The following is a 24,301-nucleotide window of genomic DNA, read 5'->3' on the forward strand; positions in this document are numbered from 1 at the left end:
TGTGGTACCATAATATCATTATTCTATGGTCAATAAACCAATTGTTATATACTGGTGTGTGTATCATTTCACTGTAAGTGGTCCTGAAAAGGAGTTATCCCGCTGCGCTGGGATCCCTCTCAGGTGAGGGCGCTGCACCGAGCGCTCACCCCAGGCTCCCAGCTGCGGCGGCTCAGGCCTTCTGTGAGCCACAGGTAACGGCAGCACACATAGTTCTTAGACATGGGAAAAAGGGGGCTATATGTTTGTATTGAATTTAGAGCTGCTGAGAATGCCTAAAGTGATACAATCAGAAAGGCAGCTCTCCGCTCATAACTAAAAATGCCTGTGAAGATAGATATAGATGATGCAGATGGTTTTCTATTTGTCTCTAAATAAATACTGGAAAAAGAACAGATCCGTGGAATTATTGACCAAGGTAGAAATACCCATCTCACCCCTCTCCCACTTATCCCCTTTCTGGTCCCATGTCTCTTAAACCGCACAACTCCATGTCCTTTAAATGTGTGCAGGAGAGGGGGAAGGGACCAACAGTGTGCATGGATGAACAAGGGGCCTAAGTTATTGTAACATTATTTATAAAAATGTGTTACACCCCCCCCCCCTATATCTCCCCCCCCTGCCCTGATGACCATACAAAGAACAAAAAGGGACAAACTAGTAGTTACAAACTAGACCTTGAACGCTAAATGGATAAGCTGGAGTTACTCGCAAACTCAATCTGTAATTATATGATAAGGTAAAATCCCCCCTGAAAGGAGCATAGCAATTGGAAGTAATATTTGCTGCAGGCTTCTGAACCAAGAGAGTGTGAACCGCTCCTATGGAAAAAAGTGAAGTCCAGTACAGGAAAATGTTTAAAAATGTTTTTATTAACGTTAATAATTTTGTTCAAGTTATAGTTAAGATGTTAAAGCATGGCTGTGACTCCCAGAAAGTGGATAATCTGTATGAGGCTCAGAAAGGGAAAAGAATCAAAAAAACGTAGGACTCTAAAAGCGTCATGGAAAAAAGGTAAAAACAAACAAGCACATCCCCAACACAAAATACAAATGCCAGTAAAAAGTGACATGGAATGTAAAAGGCCTCAACAACCCCATCAAACATAGGAAAATTCTGAGCTGCCTAAATTTTTTTTAAAAAACAACAAAAAACAAACCAAAAAAGGGTAGATATAGCGCTTCTGCAAGAAACTCACTTAGATGCTAAAGAATCAGCAAAATTGAAGAGAGACTGGGTGGGACAGTGTATATTCTCTCCAGCTAGTCACAAGAAAGCGGGGGTGGCCACATTAATTAGGAAAAACATCCCAATAGAAATAATAGCCACAGAAGCAGACACAGAAGACTCTTGATTGCCAGTCAGTAGCATTTAGGAAGGAATATATATTGGGAAACATATATGGCCCTAACGATCATGACCCTCAATATTTTAAAATGTGTTAAATTAAAATACACGAAGAGATTTGCTTTTTTACATGTATTAAGAATGAAACGCATATTTAAAAGAATTATATTTCATAATAAAAAACCTAAAACAGTTTGAGGACTAGATTTTTTGTTTTCTACTGAGTATTTATCACGATAAATTTAATATCGTTATCGATGTGTTTTTCATTACCACCCAACGCTAACTGGGTATATATGTATGCATGTACGTACACAGTCTTATTGCATTACAATAGAGAGCAACCTCTTATGCCTGCTCTGTTAATTTTTACACTAGCCTGCCAACATTGAAACGTCATACTATCTCACTTCCTCTTATCCATTGCAACAAGAAACCATCTCTCTGCTTTACTGTATTTAATACCTTCTGTTTATGTACTTGTCTACCTGATGAAGAACCAGGAGAGGTTTAAAAGCATGTAACATGTCATCAACTATCAGTTGGTTCAATAGAAGGTACCACACTACCTACTCCTCCCTACTTTATTTTACTACACGGGAGAGGGAAGGACCAACACAGCTAGCCACCCTTCTTTCTCTGCAGAATTCTGAGGCCTCGTTCAGGGTGACGGCTTCGGAGGTGGGGGGGGGGGGGGGGGCGTGCTTACGTGCGGGCGGACGTTCGAAACAAACTGTTTAAACTTAATAGCAGTTGTCAGAGTACCAGCTTTCATTGTCTCCGAAGTACGGAGTTGACGCTGCGACAGTTTGGCCCCCCCCCCCCCCCCCCCGTGTAGTATACGATTTATGACTTGGTGTTAAATAGTCCCTGAATGTTAGTGATGTAAGAGTGAGTGTGTGTGTGTGTAAATATAAATTGGTAAAGAGCCCACAGTGTATACAGCGCTTTACAAAAAGGTGTGTGTTGAGTGCTTTTGCGCTGTATACACTGTGGGCTCTTTACCAATTTATATTTACACACATGTTTTTAAGTTTAACCTTGCTGCTTTATTCAGTGTACCATCGCCGGAAGAAGAGATCAGTGTATCTCGAAAGCTCGCACAAATAAAAGCATTTTAATTAGCCACAGAACGGTATCATCTATTCATTTTTGATTATTAAAGCTCGGCTAACACGGTACCGATACTTCTACATACATATAGCACTGCATCCTAAAATGAAACTGAGCAGATTAAGTTAGTAGTGAATGGATGGCACAGCCTGTCTTACTACCAATATCATCCCACACGTTCTATTCGTGGTTGGTATGAAGGTTTAAGATTAAAAATTGTTTTGACATCAGCACTATGCAATGTTTACATTGCCAACCCTAATAATTTCTCATTTGATTATTGCTGTGCTGCAGTTATACATTCCAACCTCGTGAATGAATAATGTAGGCAGCAAGATCATGTGATGGATAATAATTCTCTGGCCCGCTGCATTGTTCAGCTTTTGCCATTAACAGCCTAATAATCTGCTGAAAGGGTTAGCCAAGGGACCATGTAATGGTGTAATAACTAGAAATCCTTACCCTGTAAATATAAGTTGGGCGCATTATTTACACCGAAGCATCGAATTATTAATGTGAAATAATGGTATAGAAACACATGATATGGAGGGGAAAAAAGCCAATTGCCCATGTTAGCATATGTTAACTGGTAGATATTCAGTTTGGCTGATAGGTCTGAATGTAGGACTTATTGCTTTTCAAATGTAGGCCTAACACAAAATATTATTTATACAGTAAGTATTGCTAACATTGACATCCTTATCCATTAAAATGTCTGAAACGAGTAATAAATGTAGCTCAGTGATATACATTAAACGCTCCTCCCATTCTTTAAAGCAGCAGACTAATCTGCTGTTTTCTTAAAATGTTTATTTATTTTTCCCTTCAATGTGTGTATCAATACAATCTACGCATAAGTAATTAGTTTAAGTTGACGATTGATCCGTTCTCCTGTGATCGATCAGTGAAGATTTGGCTCCGGGGTTCACTAAATGTCTGTCAGTGCAGCAGAAAAGGACCAAAGATGCAAAGTTCGGTGGGGAAGATCATATGACTAGGCAGTCACTAGATACAATTGGTGCACTGCTAGAGGGTAGGGCTCACAAAGGGGTGTGCCAGAACCTGTTTCAGAAGAAGAGGAAAGGGATGGGGTGCGGAGGGGGGGGCGTGACTTTGTAAATAGTTGCCATAGCACCAAAAACGCTTGTTAAATAATATTTTTTTTTTTTTTTTTTTTTTTTTAAACACGTAACAGGTATCTGAAAAATAATACATTATTATACAGCCAGGTAAGAAAGAAAAAGGATCCCCTTTTGTGGCACTAAGAAACACCCTCAAGTTTACAAGATAAACTTTTAATTGTTTTATTTAAAAAAAAAGTGTGCGTTTGGGACGTAACGACAACTATTAACGTAATCATCGTTGTTCCGTCCCAACCACATATTTTTTCATAATACAATTAAATGCTTATCTTATACACTTGAGGGTGTCTTAGTGCCACAAAACGGGATCCTTTTCTCCTTGTTCCCTGCGAGCAGCACCCCCTTTCTGTTTGGGATTTTACTCATCATTTACTTTTTGCCCTCTGAGACACTTGAGAACGGTTATTCCACGCCGTAAAAAGCATACTTCTGTCGTTACCTGGTCAGGTAGTTTTGACTTATCTGCAGCTGGCGACGGAGGGTGAGGAGTACTACGACAACATCCTGGGGGCAGTGGGAGCAGTGGAAGACAGCCTTCAGCCGGTGGCAGCAGAGGACGACATCCTTCACAGTCGGTGGGAGGAGAGGAACATGTGACTGGAGTAGGAGCATTACTATTGGACAATCAGAGAGGAGCGCGCCACAGTGGTCCGACCCGAAAGTCTTCTGACTTCCTGTGCAGCTCTGCTCCCTCTCCCCCCACCGGCTGTCCAATAGTAACGCTCCTGCTACGGTCACATGTTCCTCTGCTCCCACCGGCACCGGCTGTGAAGGATGTCGTACTCCGCTGCCACCGGCTGAAGAATGTCATCTTCTGCTGCCACCAACTGAAGGATGTCTTCCACTGCTCCCACCGCCACAGGAACGTCACCATGGCCCTCCATACCCTCTGCCACCAGTTGCAGGTAAGTCTCTTCTGCTGCTCTGCTCCTGCCGTTCTAAAAGATGAGGACCGAGAGAGCAGAGCAGAAGGGAAATTACCTGGAACTGGGACCCAGCGCTTGGGCCGGTTCCGGGTAATTTACCGGTACCCGGTACATCACTAGTCTGCAGCTTTAAGCATATTCACTATGAATGGAAGGGAATCATTATATACAACTTTCCATTAAGAACAGAAGAAAATACTTTAAATACATTTTGTAATCTATACTGTTATCTTTTGTTTGGTTTCTTTTATAGCTTGAATTTTTTTTCAAAATTCCCATTGGGGGAAGAGCACTATGTATATAAAAGTTATCATTAACCATAAAATATCATACAAAAAAAAAATCTCTGGATACCAAGAAATATGACGTTAGAGCACTATGCCCTATGGCAACAGTCTCAAAGTACAGTATGCAAGTTAACGTCACAGAAAATAGAGATAACAGTCCCCATTCAGTACATACATTATATACGGCCAGGTTGCAGAGATTATTTTTGGGGTTGGGGTGCTGTACTTACGAAAATCAATAACATTAATGTAAAAATGTATAAACTGGAGGGGAGAGCATGTATGCTGCTTAACTTTATTTTACACTGCTGCAAGACAAAGAGGCTTGTACAGAAGTGTGGGAGTGTAAACAACAACCATGTCATCTGATTACCATTAGTGCAGCAGTAAATAAAACATATTTGTCATGTAAAAAAGTCAATATCCAATATGGAAGCACTGCATCCATGCCATTCAGCATTTGATTGGTAGAACAAGATAATAACGATTAGCATAATAAACACACATCAAAGCACTCTGCTACAAGGTATACTGAATAATTCACCTGTTGGAACAGCTATAGGGAATTAAAACACCTTCTTTTGTGCAATTTGTAGATGGAAGACTTGTGGATTCATTTATCTTAAAAAAGGAACAGCTTCCTTCAAAAGCTGCAGTTCACACTGGAATTCCCTTCCCCTCAATATCAGCCAAACTCTCTCCCCCTACCTTCAAGGACATCTCAAAACACGGCTCTATAACAAAGTATATCAGTAGCTCCAAAAGAATCTGTCCCTTGAATATGCATTTACTGTCTCTATGTTCTCCAGACATACCAGACTAAACACTTTGGTGCAGGGACTTATTTTCCTAATGTTTACTTATGTTAAAATCGCTTAATCACAGTAGTTACTACATCTCAATTTAGTTCGTTGTGTCCATTACTCCTGTGAAGTGTCATGTACACGAATGGCAATACACAAATACATACATTTTTACACTCACTTAAAAAAGGATGACAATTGCAGCTGATATTTGATCTCAGCACCACTAACAGAAGATGTTTGTACACAATTTCCCTGATGAGAAGCTTTGTTTTGATGTTTAGATTTATGGATTAAAAATGTATATATGGATGGATTGCCAATAGGTAACTATTGAACTTTGATTCCCAAAGTTTTAAAAACGTAATCATAACTGTGTTGAGCAACTGGGCGGTACAAATAATCATATACAATTCTGGTATATAAAATACAGTGCACCGCAATTTAAAGGTCAAAATGAATTAGACGTGGTTTCTTTTTGTCATTTATTTTCTTCTGATGGATGGGTCACAATATTAATGTCAAATGACTCAGAGTGTGTGATTAATGGCTTACGCCTGCAAATAAGTTTTCTGAGGATTACAAGACAAGTTCCAATCTAAATCATGCAAACATGAGTTATGTGACTGCAATCATGCCCAGCACCAATACACATTATGCATATCTCCAACTAAAGTCTGGTGCACCTGGAATCCAGTGAAAGGAAACAGCTAAATATAAAAACCACCACTAAACAAAATGACTCCTTAGCCACATAAAACATGTACTCGCTCTGCACTACTTCATAGTTGCCCCCCCCCCCCCCCCCAGTACTAAAACATTTACATTGCATGCACTCCTTGTATGTGAAATGAATTGCAAGATCTACGGATAAAAAGCCCATCATGTAATTGGGGAGACTGGAGAAGTCCATCTCTGCCAGCAGATTTGGTGCATCACTCCCCTCCCCTGTCTGGCAAACAACATAATCTCGGACACATGAATATATAGCCGGGGCTCGTCACACTTACCAGAGCACCGAGGCCTACCGCAGATTCACACCCCCCCCCCCCCTCCCCCCCCAAGCGTTGTATGTTACCGCGGATTAATAAGTGGCAGATTTTAAAAACAAATACATAGATAAGTGATGATGGTTGGAAACGACATGGGGGGAAGGGGCGGCAATCTTACCATTGAAATGCCACCCCGGGAGCAGGAAAGGGGCGCAGCGTCCTTGCCGCCCTTGTTAAAATGAAGGGAGCGAGGCCAACTGGGGGGGGGGGGGGGTGGGGGAGAGATGAACCCACAGAGCTCCAGGAATCAGCCGGAGCAGCAGGAGAAAGGGAGCCCGGGGAAGAGGGAGCCTAGCGGGCAGGGCGAGTGTCAGCCATGTTGTGTGTTGGTCCAGTATTTACAAACCTGCAGCAGCAGAGAGCGATTTCAGTCTCAGGGAAAAGGGAGACGAGAGGGGGAGGGGACGAAAAGCAGCAGACAAAGGAACCAGAGGCTTGAGACACTGACAAGACACAGGCGGCGGAGGGGAAAACGAAACGCTGCCCCTTCTTTTACCATTAATATTATTATTATTATTATTATTATTCAGCATGTGTCTGGCACGGAGAGGGTACAAGAGCTCCCACTCCCCCATGTGTATTTTTCCCCCCTCACACGCACTTCCCAAACTGTGTGTGCTCAAGTTCCACACCCCGAGAGCAGAGCCGTGCTAATAGAGAGGATCTCTGCAGTCACTGGGCCCTCTGATGGGAGTAGGTACCGACCTCTGCTAGTTGTCTGCCTGAGAACTGGCAGTGAATGAGTTAAAGTCTAAATGGGCGAGGAAGCGCCTTGCCGCAAAGCCAGAAAGAAACCCAACACTTTTATTAAAACCAATAGAGGGTGTTTGTGACGTCATGCGTTCTAAGGTATTGTGACGTCGGGTGTCTAAGGGGGAACACAAGGGGGCGCAAGAGCACACCAGGGAAGAGCCTCTTGGGCTCAACTTTCGCTAACAGGAGGAGGATGAGTTTATGCGGTGAGGTGAGCGGGCAAAGGGAGCTCACCGTGGCAGAGTCATGGGGAGGAAAGGATGCACGGGCAGTAAATACATGAAGGTTATTAACCATGCTCACTGTGAGGGTGGCAGCAATGTTTCACCCCCTCCAACCAATGTCATAGGGGGAGGGTTTCCAAAGCCCGCACCATCTTAACATTCAAAAGCCACAATGGGGAGAAAAAAAAGTATGCTGGAGGCAAGAAAGCAAACAATGATAATCAGGGTGTGTGCTCTTACCTGAGGGTGCTGCATATGGTGCACTCTTTCCCCTTTAAAAAGCCTGGTTCTTAACAATCCATGTTTCTTCCTGGAGCTTTGTTTCGGTGCTTAGTCCCTATGTGCAGTGCCCTAGAACCCACCCCCCCCTGCCCTCCCCGTACTCGCTGCTCCGTCGCAGGGTTACACAGCAGTGCAGCTCTCGCCTCTCCCCCTGAACTTCCAAACCCGGCCCCCTCCGCTCGGTGGCTCCAGGTCTTGTCTTCCTACTCCTCTCCCCTCCCCCACCACCACCACCGCCGTCGTTGCTGCTCTGCCAGATTTGGAGCTGCCTTGTTTACGTTTCGACTCCGCTTGCATGCCAGAACGAGGCCTCGCCTTCCTGCTAAATAGTGAGCTCCTCTCCGCGTCTCAGGCCCTCCTCTCTCTTCTTTTTTGTTGCTGGTGCAGGACTCGGCCCGTTGCACTTGCGCACTGGGAAGCCTCTCACCGCCGCGGTAGGACTGAACTGCGCAGGCGCCCGGGCACTCAGCTCCCAGGAGCATTAACTGCATCTGACGGATTGGGTGACATGGGAGGATGGAATTAGGGGTGCGGGGGTGCTGCTGCTGCTGTCCCCCAACCCCCCTGGGTTTGTACATTTGATTATTTTTTTTAACATAATGGTAATGTATCGATACTATTGATTTCCTGTGTACAGTTGTTGCTGCTGTGCACCTTGCTTTTACTATGGTTTTTTTGTGTTAACATTGTATTGTACACCTATATTTTAATTGGTTATTATTAAAATGAACACCACTTCATATCTGTAAACATTAACAGTGTTTTGAGATGAACTAGAGCAGAGACTTTGCTTTTTTTCTCATTACTAATTCACAGTGTGTGCACAAAATAATAATAATGAACAGTTCTGACCCCCCTCCACAGTAATGCTGCATCGCCTCTGGCGCTGACCGCGATCATGCTTGAGAGCGGTGACGTCACCAACTCTCTAAGCATGAGCGCCGGGTGTCCTGTCTATTTTGCAAGCGCGCTTCAAACTCACTTTTTGTCAACTCAAGCTCCAAGTTTGGGAGAGTGCACGCGCACCATCAACATAAAGAGTACAAAAAGTAAAAGCGCACAGCACGCTCGGCGCCAGCGGGGATGCAGCCTGAGGCCGCGGGCATGGTGCCTCGGGCCGTGCTGTACAGCGCTTGGGCTCAGCCTCGCCTGCTCAAGTGGGTGCTTTTACCTGTCCTTGCAGGCGAGGCATCGAGCGTACTTTGTGGGCGGTCCGTAGGCGTGGCTTGCGATCCGCATCACGGCGTTGATGTCACTGCGAAAAGGAAAACATCATGCCAGCGACGGCAACGTCATTGTATGTCTCCGGTGCCAAAAGACACTGCCATCCACACACAGCAGCAGGCATCGTGTGCACATTGAAAGATTGAATGAAATATATATATATATAAAAAGTGACACTGTGCTCATTTGCATGTCATTTCCCAGAATCCCTTGCTGCAGTGGAAGTGCTGTATGCTGGGTGATAATGGGGAAAGGCGGGGGTTGCAGACCTGCCTAAGACATGCAGATGAGCATACAGTTGTATTTGTGTATATATATATATATATATATATGTGCAAATACAACTGTATGCTCATCTGCATGTCTTAGGCAGGTATTTATAATAATACTATATAGGTACATTGGTATAAACATATTATAATATAAATATAAAATATATATAATAATAAATATTATAGTAATATATTAACTATATACATATCTTAAATATTTATATATAAATAATACATTATATATATATATATATATATATATATATATATATATATATATATATATATAAACTATGTAAAATATTTATATATATATATATATATTTAATAATATATTATATAAATATATTAACTATATACATATTTTAAATATATATATATATATATATATATATATATATATATATATATATTATATATACAGGCATACCCCGGTTTAAGGACACTCACTTTAAGTACACTCGCGAGTAAGTACATCTCGCTCAATAGGCAAACGGCATTGCACGCATGCGCCGGTCAGCACGTCCTGAACAGCAATACCATCTCCCTACCTGTACCGAAGCTGTGCGCAAGCGGGGAGGCTATAGAGCCTGTTACACATGCGTTATTTACATCAGTTATGCACGTATATGACGATTGCAGTACAGTACATGCATCGATAAGTGGGAAAAAGGCAGTGCTTCATTTTAAGTACATTTTCGCTTTACATACATGCTCCGGTACCATTGTGTACGTTAATGCGGGGTATGCCTGTATATATATATATATATATATATATATATATATATATATATATATATATATATATATCAAATATTTATATATACTGTAAAGTACAAGCACAACCTTCAAGTACAAAACTAGTTCAAAGTATATACATGTACTACTAGTGTCTTTATATATTATTATTATTATATTATATTATTATTTGATTTATTACAATGTCAAAAGAGCTCTGCATGTTTTTTTTTTTTTTATTGGAAAATCTGTACCTGAAAACTGAACTTTTGGGCGGGAGGACAAGTGTCCATGAGATGAATCGCCAGCGCGAGACACTAGGCGAATTTGGCACCTTATATCCAATGCTTCGTTTGCATGAAAAGAAATGTTTTGAGTACATGAGAATGTCTGTCTATAAAAACTTTCGACTATATATTGCAAAATGTCGAGGGAATGATTACACCAGTCCAAACAAATTTCTGCCACATCATTCGTTCCGAGGAGAGATTGATGTTGACTTTGCGGTAAGTTGTACATTGAATATGTACTGATATAATGATGTCAATGTGTTAATATGTGTCCAAATGCCTATATATATATAATATATATATATAGTTATATATATTTATATATATATATTTTCATGTAGAGATATCAGTACCGTGTTAGCCGAGCTTCAATAATCAAAAAAATAAAAAAATAAATAGATGATACCGTTCTGTGGCTAACGAAATGCTTTTATTTGTGCGAGCTTTCGAGATACACTGATCTCTTCTTCCGGCGATGTTACAATGAATGAAGCAAGGATTACTTAAAAACAGTGTCTCTTGGAATGTTATCTGTGCTGGTCCTTCCCCCGATGTGGATGTGTTTTATGGCTAGAGGTGTCAAAGGGTTACTGAAAGCAAGTGAAGAAAGAGTGTGCATGTGTATCAGTGTGAATAAGAATGAATGGAGAGCCCACAGTATAAACAGTGCTCTACACAAGGTGTGTGTGGAGTGAGAGGGGATATAAATGGTGTGGGTGGGTGTGGAAATGTGAGAGTTTGTAGCACAACTAAAAGTGTGTGTGGATACTATGTGGTCCTTATTGGTGTATAGGGATGGAAAAATAAGGATTATTGGTATGTGTGAGAGACAGCTGTGTGTGCATACATAAAGCACAGTATGTACAGACATGGCCTTTAGCGCTCATGGGAAGAGAGTTCGCTAGTGTCAGTAATGAATCATAAAATTTCGATCTCTGTTTAGGCCACTGCTAAGTGTCCCGAACAGTTGCATAAATTTGTATTCATGCAACCGTCTCTCTTTCTGGATTTTAAGATTACCTTTGAGTATGGCAACCCTCAGATCGTTCATCTTATGGCCAGAGTCAGAGAAATGTTCGCCAACAGGACTGTCTCTTGTTCCGCGTGTGATGCTGTGGCGATGCAGGTTCATTCTCTTGTTTAGCCCCTGCCCTGTCTCACCTATGTAGTAGCAGCCCCCTGGGCATTTCATGCACATGATGAGGTACACGACATTGCTGGAAGAACAGGTGAACCTTCCTCTGATTTTGTATTCCCGATTCCTGTGTGGTATTTGTATTGTGTCCGCTGTGTAGAGCATTGCGCAGGTTTTGCATCTTGGGTCCTGGCATGGTTTTGTCCCGCATTCAGTTGTACTGCTGAATACTTTACTCCTCACCATAATATTCTTGAGATTATGGGGTTGTCTGTATGATAATAAGGGTGCTTCAGGGAAGACCTGTTGCAGTCTTGTATCTTCCTGGAGGATGGGTTGTAGTTTCCTGGCGATCTTGCGTAGGGCTCCTAGGTGTGGGTTATATGTGACCACCAAAGGTACCCTGTCGCTTGTCTCCTTCTGTTTGTATTCAAGGAGATCACTTCTTGGTATTCTGGTGGCTTTGTGAATTTGCTGGTCTACAATTCTGTGGTTATATCCACGGTTTATAAAGTCTGATCGCATGGCTTTAATCTGCTGGTCTCTGTCTGCTGTGTCGGAGCATATCCGGTTGTCTGTTACATCTGTTACAGCAACAGGAGAAAGACAAAAGAGATGATAGACTGCATTCTGGAGACAGGAGAAATACACATAGACACATGGAGAGGACTCCAAACATTCCATGAAAAACTCCTGAAGGGTCTAATTAGCAATAAGGAAAAGAAACTGCACAGACTGAGGCTAAGAATGAGATACTCTGCAGCAGCCAGCACAACAACTAATAATACAAACATTGACAGTCACCAAGAACAGGACTGCACTGTTAACCTCTCAGATTACACACCTAATCAAGCAGAGTCGTCAGTATTATCAAAGGGTCTCACATTCTGCCCTACCAAGCCTATGGACAAGATTGAGCTGTGCAGTGACCTGGAAGAATTCTTCAGAAGGCTGCGTCTTAAGGAGTTCTTCCACAACAGACACAACCAAGATTATGCCAACACGGCAGAAGGAGAGCCGCTGCACATGAGCAGGGAGAAGCAAAAATCAAACGGGATCCCACAAACTGGGCGCAACCCCACATTGGACCGGTACATTGAAAGCTTCAGACACAGCGCCAAAACCACCATCCTGGACAAAGTAAGGAAACAAACATATAATCTGACACTGATGGAGAGGAGAGCCATAGAATCGCTAAAGGCCAACCACAACATAACAATCAAACCTGCGGACAAGGGAGGAGCAGTGGTCATAATGAACACCACAGACTACCTGCGGGAAGCACACAGGCAACTCTCAAGGTATTACACCCAACTGCAGGAGGATCCAACTAAAAAAATACATGCGAGAACTGAACAGGATCATTAAAACACTCCCGATCCGCACAAGAGAACAAATTCTGGACCTGATACCAGCTAACCCAAAACCTGGCACATTCTACATGCTCCCTAAAATTCACAAAGAGGGCAACCCTGGGCGCCCTATTATCTCTGGATCTGGCACACTTACCGAGAATATTTCTGGCTGGGTGGAGGGCATTCTAAAACCACTTGTCAGGAACACACCCAGCTATATCCAGGATACCACCGACCTGCTAAACAAACTGAATGCAATTGGCCCCCTCCCAACAGGAACACTACTAGCAACCATGGATGTAGAGTCACTTTATACCAACATCCCCCACGAGGATGGGATTTCAGCCTGCAGATACTTTCTGGGACCGCAGGAGCCACTCACAGAGACAGTGACTAAATGCATCGAATTTATTCTGACCCATAACTACTTCACATTTGGAAATGACACATACCTTCAGACAACCGGGACCGCTATGGGTACTCGGATGGCGCCACAGTATGCCAATCTGTTCTGCGCAAAACTGGAAAGTGACTTTCTTTCCACCTGTCACTTGAAACCCCTTACATACCTTCGCTACATCGATGACATCCTCCTGATTTGGACCTCTGGCGAACAGGACCTCCTACAGTTCTATGACAACTTCAATACTTTCCACCCGACCATCAACCTCAAACTCACCCATTCCCCGGATGAAGTACATTTCCTAGACACCACCATTACTATAAAGAACAACCAACTACAGACCTCTGTATACCGCAAACCTACAGACAGAGCCAGCTATTTGAGGGACAACAGCTTCCACCCGACACACACCAAACATGCAACCATCTACAGTCAAGCCATACGATACAACCGGATATGCTCCGACACAGCAGATAGAGACCAGCGGATTAATGCCTTGCGATCAGACTTTATAAACCGTGGATATAACCACAGAATTGTAGACCAGCAAATTCACAAAGCCACCAGAATACCATGAAGTGATCTCCTTGAATACAAACAGAAGGAGACAAGCGACAGGGTACCTTTTGGTGGTCACATATAACCCACACCTAGGAGCCCTACGCAAGATCGCCAGGAAACTACAACCCATCCTCCAGGAAGATACAAGACTGCAACAGGTCTTCCCTGAAGCACCCTTATTATCATACAGACAACCCCATAATCTCAAGAATATTATGGTGAGGAGTAAAGTATTCAGCAGTACAACTTAATGCGGGACAAAACCATGCCAGGACCCAAGATGCAAAACCTGCGCAATGCTCTACACAGCAGACACAATACAAATACCACACAGGAATCGGGAATACAAAATCAGAGGAAGGTTCACCTGTTCTTCCAGCAATGTCGTGTACCTCATCATGTGCATGAAATGCCCAGGGGGCTGCTACTACATAGGTGAGACAGGGCAGGGGCTAAACAAGAGAATGAACCTGCATCGCCACAGCATCACACGCGGAACAAGAGACAGTCCTGTTGGCGAACATTTCTCTGACTCTGGCCATAAGATGAACGATCTGAGGGTTGCCATACTCAAAGGTAATCTTAAAACCCCCGAAAGAGAGACGGTTGCATGAATACAAATTTATGCAACTGTTCGGGACACTTAGCAGTGGCCTAAACAGAGATCGAAATTTTATGAGTCATTACTGACACTAGCGAACTCTCTTCCCATGAGCGCTAAAGGCCATGTCTGTACATACTGTGCTTTATGTATGCACACACAGCTGTCTCTCACACATACCAATAATCCTTATTTTTCCATCCCTATACACCAATAGGGACCACATAGTATCCACACACACTTTTAGTTGTGCTACAAACTCTCACATTTCCACACCCACCCACACCATTTATATCACCTCTCACTCCACACACACCTTGTGTAGAGCACTGTTTATACTGTGGGCTCTCCATTCATTCTTATTCACACTGATACACATGCACACTCTTTCTTCACTTGCTTTCAGTAACCCTTTGACACCTCTAGCCATAAAACACATCCACATCGGGGGAAGGACCAGCACAGATAACATTCCAAGAGACACTGTTTTTAAGTAATCCTTGCTTCATTCATTGTAACATCGCCGGAAGAAGAGATCAGTGTATCTCGAAAGCTCGCACAAATAAAAGCATTTCGTTAGCCACAGAACGGTATCATCTATTTATTTTTTTATTTTTTTGATTATATATATATATTGATATATAGTTATATATATGTGTGTGTGTATGTATGTACACATACGCATCTGTGTGTGTGTGTGTATGTGTGTCCGTATATATATCTGTGTGTCTCGACGAGTATGTATATGTGTGTATGGAAACAGTGTATAACAGTGTTTATAACTAATATATATATATATATATATATATATATATATATATATATATCTACTATCTTGTTGGTCTATTTGTTCAGTTGTGATGCTGTTAAGATACTGTAATAAATGTTCTCTTATTTCTTTGTTTCTTTATAGATTTCTTTCTACTGGAACATCATTTTGTGCCTTGGCCTTCTCATTCAAGATGGGAAAAAGCACGGTGGCATCAACAGTACATGGCACCTGCGTTGCTATTTACAATTCGCTGCAAGCAGAGCATATGCCATTCCCAACAGTTGACAATTTGGAAGATGTAGCAAAGGGATTTGAGTTTAAATGGAACTTACCAAATTGTGTAGGGTGTATAGATGACAAGCATATTAGAATTAAACACCCTGCAAAATTTGGAACAATGTTCTACAACTACAAACATTATCATTCCATAGTGTTGCAAGCTGTTGCTGACGCAAAATGTCGCTTTATAGCGATCGATGTTGGAGATATGGAAAGCACAGCGATGGTGGGGTGTTTAGAGCATCTTCACTATACAAGTTGATCGAAAATAGTACAATTGTGTTCCCAGCTGCAAAAACATTGCCATCAAGTACCAGAAAAAAGCTGCCTCATGTACTTTTGGTGGATGAGGCCTATCCGTTGTTGAAATATCTCATGAAGCCGTACCCCAGGAAAGACATAACAAAAGAGGCAGAAATGTTCAATTACAAACTATCTAGGGCCCGACGTTGCGTGGAGTGTGCATTCGGTATAATGTCTGCTAAATGGAGAATACTATTGAAAGCAATAGAAACATCTGTGCCAAATGCAAAAAGTATTGTGATATGTGTGACTGTACTGCACAATGTGGTCATAAATTTGGAAGGTTGTAATGATCTGTCTATAATGGATTCTGTAGATGTACTTCCTTGGTCTCTCACGAGAAATAAAGCGAATAATGTACCGGGGAAAATGTCAAAATGTATAAGTGATTCATTCAAAGATTACTTCAGATGCTGAGGGAGCCGTGCCATGGCAAAATGACCTGTTAAAATGTTATATTTCTTTTTCTGAAAATTTACAAATGTCCATCTTTGATATACTGAATGTATTTAACTTTGTTAATCGTAATAAACGTGTTTTTGATTGATGAATAAGTACTTTCCTCTCTCCCCTCCCCCCTCCTGTCACTCACATCCATCGCTGCCTCTGTACTCCAGTGTGTGTGTGTGTGTGTGTGTGTGTGTGTGTATTGGTGTATTTGTGTGTGTATCTATGTGTCTGTGTGTGTGTATTGGGGTGTGTGTGCCTGTATGTCATTTTGTCGATATGTATGTCCTTATATATTTTTCATGTTACAAGTCAAATATATAGTAAGAAGAGAATCAGCCAATTTTCAAAACCATTAAAGAATTTATAAACTATTGAAAACACAACATATAAGAACTTTTAAATAACTTTTACTTTAAACTGTAAACATAAAACATCTAAACGTATTTCAAATTACTTCATGCCAATACATTTCTACTGGGAGGCGTCAAATTCCTCCACAGTATCATGAACAAGTTCCTGAAACTTTCATCTGAAACTAAGTTTTGACATTTTGTCCAGTGGCGTGATATAATGTAAGAAACTTTTAAAGAAATCCATGTCCTCATTGCTGTCCGCCATCATTTGATGTAGAAGTCCAAATTTCTGTTCCTCGATATTAATCATTTTACGACGTAAATCGTTAGTGGTCCTGGCTTTTTTGGCGTCTGGTTCAGCAGCCGCCACACACACAGGAACTACCTCATCTTCGACGAAGGACAGCTCAACGATGCTGTCATCCTGTGTACTTGTTTCCTCCAGGTTTGACTCGGTTCTCGCTGGGAGCATTTGTTCTTTCAGAAACATCATATTTGCAAAGTAAGGCCACGTTGATGTATATTCGCTGGTGGTGCTGGGACCGGTATAAATAGAAATTAAAAAAATAAATATTTTATTGTAATACATATTACATTATTGCTGTAGGGGGTATGGAAAATATGTTACCACAGGGTTGTGCGGACGCTTTAAGGGGTATGGAAAATATGTTACCACGGGGGGGTGCGGAAGCTGTAAGGGGTATGGAAAATGTTACCACGGGGGGGCGGACGCTGTAGGGGGTATGGAAAATATGTTACCACGGGGGGTGCGGACGCTGTAGGGGGTATGGAAAATACTTGCGTGAAATGTTCAGATTGAGCCCTATCTCCTTCCAGAGCTTATCATGAACCATCCTGTCATGGTATAATTTTGCACGCTGGCTGTATAATGAATCCCTCACTGAGACCTCTGAAATCAGCAATTCAATAAGTGCAGGATCCATTTTACCTACACCAGTCTGCTCCTTCAATGTACTCACGATTATCAGCAGGTACTTGTAGAAACTTGGTACTTCCTTCCTATTGGCTGGTTCCCGGTCACGTGATCAGCCCTCCGCGCCGAAACTTAAATCTTCATGTCGGCTTCAACTAAGTACGGCTCCGCATGGCTGCGGAAGCATGCAGCGGCATGCACTAAAGCCACCCACCATGCCGATGCATGGGGGAAAGACAGGAGGCTCAGCGCTGTCTTCCATGCCATGCCCGGGGTCTAAGGCCTCGTCCAGGGTGAAGGAAAGAGCGAGCGGGCTGGCACTCATGAGCACTGACGTCACCTGCATGTAAGCAGGAGACCAATCTTGTCCTGCTATAGGAAATTGGGGGGGGGGCATCTATTGCAGTAACATATATATATATATATCCCTGCTTTCTCCCCCCCCCTGCTTTCTCCCCCCCTGCTTTCTCCCCCCCTGCTTTCTTCCCCCCCTGCTTTCTCCCTGCCGCTCTCCCCCCTCCCTCTCTTCCCCCCCCTCCCTCTCTTTTCTCCCCCTCTCTCTCTCCCCCCTCCCTCTCTCTTCCCCCCCTCCCTCTCTCTCCCCACCCCCCCACCTTCTCTCTCTCCCCCCCATTGCTCTCTCCCATGCTCTCTCACCCATCCTGCGCTCTCTCCCGCCCCCCCCTGCGCTCTCATGCCCCCCCCTGCGCTCTCTCACGCCCCACCCCCTGCACTCTCCCGCCCCCCCTGCACTCTCCCACTCTCCCCCTGCACTCTCCCGCTCCGCTCTCTCCCGCCCCCCCTGCTCTCTCTCCCCCCTGACCCTCCCCTCTCTCTCCCCCCGACCCTTCCCTCTCTCCCCCCGACCCTCCCCTCTCTCTCCCCCCCGACCCTCTCCCCCTGACCCTCTCTCCCCCTTCTCTCCTTTCCCCTCTCCCCTTCTCTCCTTCCCCCTCTCCCCTTCTCTCCTACCCCCTCTCTCCCCCTTATCTCCTTTCCCCCCTTATCTCCTTTCCCCCCTTATCTCCTTTCCCCCCTTCTCTCCTTTCCCCCCTTCTCTCCTTTCCCCTCCCTCCCATCCCCCTTACTCTGTTTGCCCCCCATAACCCAGTTTGCCCCCCACAACCCCGTTTGCCCCCCCACCATCACCACCACTTCGTTTTAACTCCCCCTCACACCACCACTTCGTTTTACCCCCCCCCCCTCACACCACCACTTCGTTTTACCCCCCCCCCCCGTTCAAATCTCTGCGTTTTCAGTTTCGGTTCCCCCCCGTTTCGGTTCTCCCCCCCCCGTTTTGGTTTCCACCCCCTCTGTTTCGGTTCTCCCCCCCCCCCGTTTCGTTTCCCCCCGTGTTTCGTGTGCCCCCCCCCCGTTTCGTGTGTCGTCCCCCCCGTTTCGTGTGTCGTCCCCCGTTTCGTGCGTCCCCCGTTTCGTGTGTCCCCCCCGTTTTGTGTGTCCCCCCCTGTTTCGTGTGTCCCCCCCGTTCCGTGTGTCCCCCCCGTTCCGTGTGTCCGTCCCCCCCCCCGTTTCGTGTGTCCGTCCCCCCCGTTTCGTGTGTCCGTCCCCCCCGTTTCGTGTGTGTCCCCCGTTTCGTGTGTCGCCCCCCCCATTTCGTGAGTCGCCCCCCCCGTTTCGTGTGTGTGTCCCCCCCGTTTCGTGTGTCCCCCCCCGTTTCGTGTGTGTGTCCCAGTTTCGTGCGTCGTGTCACCCAGTTTCGTGCGTCCCTTCCCCGTTTTGTGTGTCCCCCCCGTTTTGTGTCCCCCTGTTTTGTGTGTCCCCCCCCGTTTCGTGTGTCCCCCCCCGTTTCGTGTGTCCCCCCCTGTTTCGTGTGTCCCCCCCCCCGTTTCGTGTGTCCCCCCCCGTTTCGTGTGTGTCGTCGTCCCCCCCGTTTCGTGTGTCGTCCCCCCCCCCCGTTTCGTGTGTGTCGTCCCCCCTCGTTTCGTGGGTGTCGTCCCCCCCCCCCGTTTCGTGTGTCGTCGTCCCCGTTTCGTGTGTCGTCGTCCCCGTTTCGTGTGTCGTCGTCCCCGTTTCGTGTGTCGTCGTCCCCGTTTCGTGTGTCGTCGTCCCCGTTTCGTGTGTGTCCCCGTTTTGTGTGTGTGTCCCCGTTTCGTGTGTGTCCCCGTTTCGTGTGTGTGTGTCCCCCCGTTTCGTGTGTCCCCCCCCGTTTCGTGTGTGTGTGTCCCCGTTTCGTGTGTGTGTGTCCCCGTTTCGTGTGTGTGTGTCCCCGTTTCGCGTGTCCCCCCCTGTTTTGCGTGTCCCCCCCCGTTTCGCGTGTCCCCCCCGTTTCGCGTGTCCCCCCCCGTTTCGTGTGTCCCCCCCGTTTCGTGTGTCCCCCCAGTTTCGTGTGTCGCCCCCCCGTTTCGTGTGTCGCCCCCCCGTTTCGTGTGTCGCCCCCCCCTCGTTTCGTGTTGCCCCCCCCTTCGTGTGTCGCCCCCCCCCATTTTGTGTGTCGCCCCCCCCCCCCCCGTTTTGTGTGTCGCCCCCCCCGTTTTGTGTGTCCGTCCCCCGTTTCGTGTCCCTCCCCCCCCGTTTCTTGTGCCCCCCCCGTTTCTTGTGCCCCCCCTGTTTCTTGTGCCCCCCCTGTTTCTTGTGCCTCTCTCCCGCCCCGTCTCTCCGGCGCTGGAATATGTTCAACGCCAAAGAACCTGAAATTCCTGATACCTCCCTTGGGACAATTAGAGAAATGTCTGGGTACCGGGTGTTCGGAATCATGTCGTTTAATTAATCTTGTATGTTCAGCTATCCTATTTTTCAATGGCCGAATTGCACGTACTTCATGTTGCAACCACATAGGATAACGTAAATGACATAACAGGTATGACAATTCATAAAAGATGACATTTTGTAATTAAATGTCAGTTGAACCATAGAGATCTTATGTGTAGATTGTACAAATTGACATAGTGTACAATATCCACATTTGTGGAATCCATGTGGTATTCTAGAAATATGTTTCTGAGCAGGAGAGCTGAACATACTCGGTGAAATTAGAGAACCTAACGTTTTAGCCTTTTTGAACACTAGCCTTGGACCGTCGGTAAGGAACGGTTTTAACTCTGGATCCAATTGTAAGGTACTCCAGTGTTTCTGAATAATGCTAGGAATCTGGCTAGCCTGTCCATTAAATTGAGTAATGAAGAATGGGCCCGTATTTGAAGAGGCCTTGTTACTAATCTTGGAACCACAAGATCTAACCAAATCCATCCTGTCTCTTTTTTGTGCTTCCTGAAAAGCATGCTCAACAATGTGTTTATTATAGCCCCTTTTGATGAATCTATCACTGAGATCTGCAAGAAAGTGTTACGCCGGTGCTGCCCGCAGACCAGACCCGTCCCCTGAGCTGAAGGGGGAAGTGGTAATACACGAACCCGCAGCAAAGGGAGCGTGTCCGGAGTGTGGAATAAAGTGTTGCCAGGCCAGGTGTAGTAAGGTAGACAATACTTGCCGGTACCGGTTGTAGAGATAGAGTGAAGAATGCCTTGCCGAGGTCAGGGAGTGGAGAGCGGAGATAGGTCGTAGTCCAAGCCGTGTTCAAGGGGTTACCAGAGTGAGCGTTGTCCAAGGAGTGCCGAGATCGAGAGCCAGAGGGGGTAGTCGTACGAGCCGCGTCAGAACCTGTGAAAACACTGAGAGAATCCAGAAGTACTTCCATACAGAGACTGTCGAGCAAAGACTGAGAGCAGAGAGGAGCTAGATAAAGCAGGAAGGTCCAATTAGGAACGGAGGCGGGACAGGAAGAGCTACAGGGAGACACTGCAGATTGGTGCAGGCATAACAGGCCAGGTGAGTCTTGTTGGTAACCTGAGTATGCCCGTGCGGGGGCGGAGCCTGAGGTCCGGGGGACGGGAAGAAGAGTGTGCAGACTGAGCGTGCTCCGTAACGCGTGTACGGAGCCAGTGGATGGTGCAGAGAGTCATAGTTCCTCTCGGCAGATGAGAATTTCTTGGAAAAATATGCACAGGGATGTAACTTATCTTGGGGCGTGGGTCTCTGAGAGAGAACAGCACCAGCGCCGCAATCAGAAGCGTCGACCTCCAGGACGAAGGGAAGTTCAATGTTGGGATGACGGAGAATAGGTGCGGATATAAAAGCTTCCTTGAGTGTCTCGAAGGCGGAGATGGCCTCGGATGACCAAGCAGAAGGATCAGCTCCTTTTTTGGTGAGCGCAGTGAGGGGTGCCACAATGGTAGAAAAATTACGTATAAACTTACGATAGTAATTAGCGAACCCTAAAAAACGTTGTATGGCCTTGAGAGAATTGGGTCTTGGCCATTCAGTGACTGCTTGAAGTTTACCAGAGTCCATCATAAACCCCTCATCGGAAATGATGTACCCCAGGAACGGAGTAGAGGTCTGATGAAAGGTGCACTTCTCCAGTTTGGTGTACAAATGGTGTTCACGGAGACGGGAAAGGACATAGGAGGTGTGGCGTATATGGTCCTGGAGATCTTTGGAAAAAATCAGGATATCATCCAAGTATACAATAACAAAAATATTGAGTACCTTACGAAAGACGTCGTTGATGAAAGGCATTACAAGATATTCGTAGTGTCCACTACGCGTGTTGAAGGCCGTTTTCCATTCATCCCCCTTCCTGATGCGCACCAGGTTATAGGCACCACGTAGATCCAACTTGGAAAAAATCTTGGCCCCCTGTAATTTATCGAACAGTTTGGTAATAAGGGGAAGGGGGTAACGATTTTTGATAGTTATGTGGTTCAAACCCCTGTAATCGATGCAAGGCCTCAACGACCCGTCCTTTTTCTTGACGAAGAAAAACCCAGCCCCTGCTGGGGAATTCGAGTGACGAATAAAGCCTTTCTTGAGATTCTCCTGGATATATTCATCCATAGCGTGAGATTCTGGTAACGACAAGGGGTAGGTCTTGGACTTGGGTAGGGAGTAACCTGGAACCAGATCGATCGGACAATCGTAAGTCCTGTGTGGCGGCAAAAGGTCTGACTGTACCTTATTGAAAACGTCCTGGAATTGATGGTAAACAGAAGGTAGAATAACTTCAGGAACAGAGGTATTGGCCAGCAGTTGATGAGTCTCGCCTGACCTCGGCCTCCAGGAAATTGGAGCAGAGGAAGTCCAGTCAATGAGAAGATTGTTAAGCTGTAGCCAAGGAAGACCAAGGGTGATGGGTATCCCAGAAGCGTGAATGGCATCGAGAACTAAGGTCTCCTTGTGCAGATGTGAGGACAGAAGCAAGGGGGCCGTCTCTAAGGAGATGTGGGCCGGGGTAAGAGGACGTCCATCGATACCAACGACTGCGAGGGGAACCTTCTTCCTTTCGAGCGGTATGCGGTTTAACCTGGTGATTTCAAGGTCCACGAAGTTTCCTCCAGCTCCTGAGTCAATGAAAGCGGCGGTAGAAGTCTTGAACTTTTCGCCTGAAAGGGAGACTGGAAATGTAAGTTTCTTAGGGAGTTCACCTTTATGAAGGGGACGTGGAGACATTACACCCAGAGAGAGCCCCTCTGTACTCGCTGTGTGTTCCCGTTTCCCAGACGCAGTGGACACTCCCGAACTAGATGTTCCATGGATCCGCAATGGAAACACAATCCCCCGGCGTGGCGGAATTGCCGTATCGGTGTGCGGATGCGTTGTACCCCCAATTGCATTGGCTCTGGCAACTCCAGTGCAGAACGAAGAGGTGTGGTAGCACTTGGGGGAGCAGGAGTGCTGCTGGGAGTACTGCAGAACGGAACTTGAATGGAAGCGAGTGCGCTGACGCTCTGAGCGGCGTACCAGGATACGTTGATCCACTAGGACGGCCAAATCAATGAGGACCTCCAATTGATCCGGCCTGGATTGGCGAGAGAGTTCGTCCTTGATGGGATCTGCCAGGCCTTGCCAGAATACGGAGACGAGAGCCTCTTGTCCCCAGTTAGTCTCGGCTGCTAGAGTCCGGAATTCCACAGCATACTGTGTCACCATTCGCCGTCCCTGAGTGATCTGGAGGAGAGAAACACATGCCATCTCCCGACGAGCGGGGGAATCGAATACTCGTTGGAACTCGGCTTTAAATGCCGGGTAATCTTGGGTAAGGTCAGAACGTAGCTCCCAAACCTGGGAAGCCCAAGCCAGGGCGCTGCCAGTGAGGAGGTTATAAATGTAGGCTACCTTCTTGCGACCAGTATTGTAGAGATGGGGGGCCCATTTCAAACCACCTCACACTGGTTTAGGAAACCCCTACAATCTTGCGGTTCACCTGCATAAGGCTTGGGGGGAGGAATCCTTACATCGGAGCTGCTAACTGCGCTTGCGGAGTGGGGGTTTACAGCTGGCGAGGTCGCAGTCGGTACTCGGTCTGAGAGTACTGCGACCTGGCGTGTAAGTGCCACAATTTGATCCGCCATGGCCTGGTTTTGCTGAAGCAGATTGGAGAGAAACTGTTGAAGTTCGATCTGGTCTGCGTCTTGTGGGCTCGACATAATGTTACGCCGGTGCTGCCCGCAGACCAGACCCGTCCCCTGAGTTGAAGGGGGAAGTGGTAATACACGCACCCGCAGCAAAGGGAGCGTGTCCGGAGTGTGGAATAAAGTGTTGCCAGGCCAGGTGTAGTAAGGTAGACAATACTTGCTGGTACCGGTTGAAGAGATAGAGTGAAGAATGCCTTGCCGAGGTCAGGGAGTGGAGAGCGGAGATAGGTCGTAGTCCAAGCCATGTTGAAGGGGTTACCAGAGTGAGCGT

At 45.6% G+C, this 24,301-nt stretch overlaps 2 protein-coding genes across 15 annotated transcripts in view; one reads left to right on the plus strand and one right to left on the minus strand.

The window, feature by feature from the left end:
• The window catches only part of SPIN1 (spindlin 1), a 103,108-nt gene extending 94,730 nt beyond the window's left edge, over positions 1-8,378 (minus strand). For 2 of the 10 annotated variants that reach the window (XM_075599659.1, XM_075599669.1), the window contains exon 1: positions 7,888-8,375. Coding sequence is in view for 3 of the 10 variants with exons in the window: in XM_075599636.1 (XP_075455751.1) it covers positions 7,888-7,902 (15 nt within the window). In the remaining 7 variants the exon portion in view is untranslated. Of the gene's footprint in view, positions 1-6,788; positions 7,036-7,887 lie in introns of those variants that run through there. The other 8 variants (XM_075599644.1, XM_075599636.1, XM_075599654.1 and 5 more) reach the window with 8 other exon arrangements.
• LOC142494975 (uncharacterized) lies at positions 7,137-16,410 on the plus strand. 5 transcript variants are annotated; one of them, XR_012801641.1, is made up of 3 exons: positions 7,137-7,708; positions 8,317-8,497; positions 15,422-16,410. XR_012801641.1 is itself a non-coding variant. In XM_075599769.1 (2 exons), exons 1-2 carry the CDS (start codon positions 10,599-10,601, stop codon positions 15,819-15,821), a joined length of 471 nt encoding a protein of 156 aa, XP_075455884.1. In that variant the 5' UTR covers positions 10,302-10,598; the 3' UTR covers positions 15,822-16,410. The 5 variants fall into 5 exon arrangements, 1 of the variants encoding a protein (XP_075455884.1); XR_012801640.1 differs by having other exon boundaries at positions 7,139-7,634; XR_012801638.1 differs by having other exon boundaries at positions 7,137-8,497.
• Positions 16,411-24,301: the final 7,891 nt, after the last annotated feature.

Source organism: Ascaphus truei, chromosome 1, assembly GCF_040206685.1.
Source record: "Ascaphus truei isolate aAscTru1 chromosome 1, aAscTru1.hap1, whole genome shotgun sequence".
NCBI lineage: Eukaryota > Metazoa > Chordata > Amphibia > Anura > Ascaphidae > Ascaphus > Ascaphus truei.